This window comes from Lathyrus oleraceus, chromosome 6 (genome assembly GCF_024323335.1).
Source record: "Lathyrus oleraceus cultivar Zhongwan6 chromosome 6, CAAS_Psat_ZW6_1.0, whole genome shotgun sequence".
NCBI lineage: Eukaryota > Viridiplantae > Streptophyta > Magnoliopsida > Fabales > Fabaceae > Lathyrus > Lathyrus oleraceus.
Window position 1 is genome coordinate 408352754 of NC_066584.1, and position 6675 is coordinate 408359428.

At 39.7% G+C, this 6675-nt stretch overlaps 1 protein-coding gene across 1 annotated transcript; it reads right to left on the reverse strand.

Moving 5' to 3' along the window:
- Positions 1-2684: 2684 nt before the first annotated feature.
- LOC127093497 (uncharacterized) lies at positions 2685-6389 on the reverse strand. The gene is made up of 2 exons (XM_051032440.1): positions 6056-6389; positions 2685-4173 (listed from the first exon to the last, which is right to left on the reverse strand). The coding sequence occupies exon 2, from the start codon at positions 4166-4168 to the stop codon at positions 2903-2905; it is 1266 nt and encodes a 421-aa protein (XP_050888397.1). The 5' UTR covers positions 4169-4173; positions 6056-6389; the 3' UTR covers positions 2685-2902.
- Between the last annotated feature and the right edge of the window lie 286 nt (positions 6390-6675).

The window sequence follows — 6675 nt, forward strand, 5'->3', positions numbered from 1 at the left end:
TTTTTGAAATGTTTATGATTGATTTGAGTTGAGTCATTCTGTTGACTTCTTTGAGGTTCTATTTGCCATGCTTTGGCCTAATTTGCTTGTGAAATGATGATGATGAATGATATGATTGTGAAACCACTTGGGTTTGCTTTTTGTTTGATTTGTCTTGACTTTGGGCACTTGTCCCTTGCTGTTTTAAACTTTTTGTCTCCTTTTGACCCTAGGCTTGTCCTAGTGGTCTTGTTACTCATGTTTAAGCTTGTTTTTTCAGGTTAAGCAACAAATGCTTCAAAGAGATCAATACAAGTTAAATGAGTTTGTTTGTTTATCATGACCTGACTTGTTTGTTTTGTAGGTTGCTTAGCTCACTTGTTATGAGCTTGTCACTTTGCACATATGATTCACTGTATTGTCTGTTGGTTTATGCTTTTTGTTTTAACTTTGTGTCTGGTATACTAACTGTGCTTGACTGATTTCAGGTACTTTAGTTGCTTTTAGTTCCTTGTGAACTTTGCTTTGCTTTGCTTGATAAGAAATTTGCATTGAGGTATAATTTCCTTACTTCATGTAGTCTGGAAGACCTGGCCTGTTACTTGGCCAGGCAAATGTCTGAAGTCCTCCTTAAGAGGCAATGTTTGTGACTGTTTACATTTGTCCTTGTATATATTCAAAGACCTCCTAAGCGAAGAGGCAATTGGCAGAACCCAAGGGATATGCAATCTATCCCCTGCTATTCTGTGTGTCATCTGCTTTGCTCACACCACTGTGTTGATGCATTGTAGATACAAACCCAAGATCTTGTACATTTGTACAGTTGAGTCAGTGTCATATGTGTAGAAGGGTTCCCCCTTTCTGAACCCACACATTCTTGTCTTAAGTTCTCCCAGGCCAGGGATAAGAGCTGTGAAGTCTCATCTTCACTCACCTTTCATCAGCTTTACCCTAACTCTCAATGTTAGGGTTAAGAGCTAACACTACCCAGTTACAGTGGTTTGTTTGTTGAGGTTGATATGACCCCTCGACTAAAACCTAACTTTGATTGAGCCCATTGCTTGCATATAGTGTGTGCTATTTGTGCTTGTGTGTTTGCTTTAGCTTGCTTCCTGTGCAAGTTAGGTTTAGTTTAGCTTGCTTCCTGTGCAAGTTAGGTTTAGTTTGGCTTGCCTCTTGTGCAAGTCATGTTTAGGATAGGCTTGCTTCCTGTGCAAGTTAGCTAGAAACCTTAACTTATGGATGATTTGCATGATAACATCTAGGCTCGAGTCGTAGTCTCCCTAGTTGTGTCCCCCTCTGTTATCTGGTTAGGCTAGTCCTGTGTCCCTCCGTAGGGGAACTACGTCGCCCTGATCCTCATACCAGATGAGGTACGTAGGCAGGAGATTGAGCTGATCTCTCCGGGAGCCTTTTCTTTTCTTTTTAACCTTTGTGTCTCCACACTCTTTGTGTGTGTTCGGTTCGGATGCTGATGTAAGTCCAGTGATTGGCATTCGGGCTCCACGTTTGCTTTCTTGTGTGTGTTTTGGTTCGGATATTGATGTAAGTCCAGTGATTGGCATTCAGGCTCCATGTTTGCCTTTGCCTGTGTTTGTTTGTGTGCGTGTTAGCTGAGCTACGAATGCTCTGATTCTCCTTCGTCCGAGGAGATACGTATGCATAGGATGCGATATCCTAGCGAGCATGTGTCGTTTCCCCAGTCCGAACTACTTAGACTCTGATGTTTATATCTGATAGACTAAGTAGGCCCAGGATGCGATATCCTGCCGAGTTAGTTTCTCTTGTTTTCTTGTGTCTCTTTCAGCCGGTGTTTGTTTGTTTATGAGCAGTGTTTTAGCAACCATTTTCCTTCCTTTTGTGCGCGGATCCCGTCGAGTACGACGGATGCGTAGGGGTGCTAATACCTTCCCTTCGCATAACCGACTCCCGATCCCATTCTCTTTGGTCGCGAGACCACGTCTTTTCCAGGTTTACTCTGAGCGTTTCCTTTCCCTCTTTTGGGATAAATAACGCACGGTGGCGGCTCTGTTGTTCTGTTTTCCCGCCGGTTTTTCGCGTAATGCGACACCAAGGACGGGATGCTGTGATGGTAACAGAAGTGACTGGGACAACGTTGATTTCTGAAGCGATGACTGTAGTGACGGGTGCTGCTGTTGTCTGATTCTGAATTTGAGGTTGATTCTGTGCCGAAGTCTGTCCTGAATTATGAACTTGAGCCCTAGCCTGGGCTTCCTCTGCTTGTAGACGGGCGGTTAACATTTGGTTGCGCATCTCTGCTGCCTGTGCTTGCGCCTGGATCTGTGCATCTTGTGCTTCGGCAACCTGAGCTTGTGCTGTTTGAAGTTGAGCAGCTTGGGCTGCTTGGTTTGCTATCAATGTCTCGACCATAGCAGAAAGGCGGTCAACCTGAGCTTTCAATTCTCGGTTCTCGTTATCTGTTATCTCCATTCTTCTTTTGTAGTTGGCTCTTGTGTTGTAATTATGCGTCAGCTTGAAATGGATCTGCTGGCGGGAAGTAACTGTTAGAAGACTGGACCGAGACAGACAACCTGTATGCACGTGATGCATGGATATGCAAAATGAATGATTTTCCAAGGAACTCTAAGTGAAGGAAAAGATAGAATTGCAAACATTTTTGATAACAAAACAAAATTATCAACCCAAAATACAACTAAGAAAACCATTTAAGGACATGTGTCATCAGGACGAGCATAAACAAGTAGGAGTTGTCCTTCAAGTCTCTCAATTCTTTCTTCATAGGCCTTCTGCATAAAAGCTTTCTCCTTCACCAAACTGTCTACAAGACCTTTCCATGCACCTGAGGATTGTGGAATCTGGGAGTAATCTGTTGTGCCTGAGGAAAATAAATCCTCTTGCACCCTTGGACGTTTACCTGCACGATCTTCTCCACTCTGTTCCTTTAACTGTCTCTGAGTTCTTCATTTTCCATTTCGAGCACCTGGGCCTTATCCTTCCAAGCGTCTCTCTCTTTCTTGACCCTCTCCAAGGTGGCTTGGAGTTCTTCTTCGTCATCTAGCGGAAGGTAGGGGGTCTTCAACGGAGCGGGTTTGATAGGATCATGATGTGGGTATGGCATTTTCAACTGTATAGCTCTGGCTCTGATCCACTGGAGGTACGACTCATAGGAGGTACAATCTTTCTTACCCAATTCAAGTCTCCCTTTGCGACAAACACGATGCCAAGCTCTTACTACTCTCTCTTTCATGGTAGGGTCCTCCTCGTTATCCCTCAAGAAAATACCTTCTAAAAGAATGTTAGGAGGCTTGTCCTTCATAGGGTAACCGAGTTGTCTCCTAGCAAGTACTGGATTATAAGAAATGATTCCCGTTGTGCCCATGAGGGGCACATTGGGGAACTCCCCGCAACTATCAATGATCTTCACATCATCTAAAACTCTACTATACCATGCAATATCTGACTGGGTAAGAGACATAATCCTTTGTGACCACTGAAGTCCTGACTTGCGATCCCAAAAAGTAGCTGACTTAGGAAGATGAGAGACAAACCATTTGTAGAGTAACGGTATACAACAGACTATGGTTCCTCCTCCTTTCAAAGTACGGTAATGGATGGAATGATAGGTGTCTCCGAGCAAAGTTGGAACAGGATTACCACTTAGGAAGATGCGTATAGCATATGAATCCACAAAACCTTCAATATTAGGAAATAGTAACAAACCGTAGATCAACAAGGCGAACAGATGCTCCACAATAATATCACAACCTTGACTGGCAAAATAAGAAACCTTCCCCATTAAGAACTTGGCAGTGAAACCTGGAAGTCCTCCTTTGGTGGTGAAGTTATTCTTGAATTCTGACTTTTTCATGTACAACACTTTTGCAAGAGAACTGTGCTCGGGTAACTTTTCTGAACCAGAGAAAGGTACTGTATCAGCAACTGGGATGTGAAGCAACTGGGCATACTCTTCCAATGTAGGCATGAGTTGATAGTCTGGGAATGTGAAACAGTGATAGATTGGATCATAGAACTGTACTAATGTCTGCAATAACCCTTCTTCTATCCTAAGTGTCAATAAAGATATAAGTGCCCCATATCTGTCTCTGAAACCAATAGGATATGCGATCGAAGAAACCAGTTTCTTTAGTTCATCTATCTTTGGATTGATGAGATTGTACTTTTTCACACTTCTCCGTCCAAAATCCATGTTTTCTGCAATATTTGCAATCCTCACTTTAAGTTCCTTGGAAAAAGGTTGAAATGATGGGAATGAATGCATGTCATGCACGAATGCAACAAACACAAACATGGTTAAACAATACAAGGCTCAAAGTTCATTACCAGCATGGAGTTTAGGACAAAGCCCCAAGATAAGTTCTAAGGTTCACCTGCCAAACGGGTTCTAAAAGTTCCCAAGGTTATGGATCCTTCTTCGGATAATACCGGGTTAAGCAACTGCTCGCTTTCCAATATTATTCTCAAAAGAATCTCGCTTGAGTGTGATATCGCGTATCAACCAAACCAGACTTTTGGTCCGAAGTGGTCACCGCATCACATCCTAAGTAAGGCCGAGATGGGGTAAAGGTAAACTAAGGTCCTTGGCTTCACGGGCCCGTCGAAAGCAACAATGCCTCACAAATGACTTGTTTTAGCACTATCACCCTCAAAGAGGCCTCCACCAAGCGGACAAAGGCTCAAGTCAACTCGGTAAGGATTGTCTCCTATCAAGTCAACCTGAATTATCATCCATCCTATCTCAAATGTGCCCCAAATCCGGGTATAGGATTTATCACAAGTATCCCCCAAAACCCAAAATAACAAACATTACAAACAATACAATTTAGCAAATATCCACAAAGCAAACATATAAACAAGCAAAGATAGGCTAAACCCTCAAATAAGTTTAATCATTGTGTCCCCAGCAGACTCGCCATTCTGTCGCGGCGGGATTTTTCACGAGTTAAGTATTGATTGAACTTAACCCGTTTGAAAAATATTTTAAATGCAAGAGTCGCCACCGTCTTTTATTTTATCCAAAAAGAGGAAGGGAAAAATAACGATAAATCCCTTTAGAGTTACGGGTTCGGGGTTGGTTATGCAAAGGGAAGGTATTAGCACCCTCTACATCTGTGGTACTCCACAGGAACCTTTTTGCTTATGTTTATGTGAATGCTTTGCTTTTTTCGCTTTGATCGTTTGATTGGGGAGATGAGAAAAGAACTTGATTTTATTGTTTTTAGACTCGATAAAGTCGTAGACTTCATGCCTACGTATCTCCAAGGCGCAATGGAGAAATCAGAATCCACGTAGTTCTCCCAAAAGAAAAGGGGAAAGTCTGTTTTGTTGATTTTAGATTGGCGTGTCTTGCCATCTCTTGCTCGACCTAGGCGGGAGGCTTCGAGACTGACACGTCCTTTTGAAAATGTTTTTAAACTGAAAAGCCAAAGCTGGCAAAAGATTTGAATGAGCCTAAACCCTGAAACAATAAATAAATGGGCTCATTATAAGGAAGCCCAAGAGTAAGCTTGTGAGTGTGTGAAAAGGGTTTCTTAAACGGCGACCGTTGGAATCGCATCGGGTTTCTATTTTTTGGATTTTTCGATTTTTTAACATAAAACATGAACAATACGATTAAACACACAATACAGAACATAAAAAATGTGAGAAAGTAAATTATTACAACATAGTTAGCTATGAATAGTTAGTATTACGAATAGTTAGTGGAGTTAATCGAGCTGAAACTGAAACGAAACGGTTAGTAACAACATAAACAAATATAAAAAAACAATATAAACATTTACTTTAGACAAAATAAACATTTGATATAAATAAACATTTAATTAAAATAAACATTTAAACAAATAATTACTTTAACTAACATTTAAATAAAACATATATGCAAAATAATAATAAAGATAAACAATATTTAGTAAACAAAAGTAATATATATATATATATATATATATATATATATATAATATATATATTATATATTATATATATATAATATATATATATATATATATATATATATTAAAACACATGTCGGCAAGCCGGAACTTTGCCGATTTCAGAGATAAGTGAAGAATATTACCTTGTGTGAAGAGGATGAACTTCTGATCGTCCAAATGATCGACCGAAAGCTGGAAACCGTCACCGACGCAGTGCTGGCTGCCTTCGTGAGTACCTGACTTCAACGTCGCTTTTGATCGGTGAAACGACGCCGGAATGAAATGAACCTTGGATATTTGTGACCTGGACTCAACGAACTTCAAAGATATGAAATCGGTTTTGTGTTTCGGTGAATAATCGGGACGATTTTGGGTTACCGAAAATGAAGAACAAGTGAAATACGGTAATGCTTTTGGAAAAATATTTCTTTTCAATTCTCTGTTTCTCTCACCACACGTTTTTTCCTTACTGATCCACCTCTCCCCCTTTTTTCTTACTAACCACATCTATATATATATATATTTAGATTACTTAAACAATAAGAAACCTAAAAAATATCTAACATAAATTAATAATATATATTTAGATTACTTAAACAATAAGAAACCTAAAAAATATCTAACATAAATTAATAATATATATTTAGATTACTTAAACAATAAGAAACCTAAAAAATATCTAACATAAATTAATAATATATATTTAGATTACTTAAACAATAAGAAACCTAAAAAATATCTAACATAAATTAATAATACATAT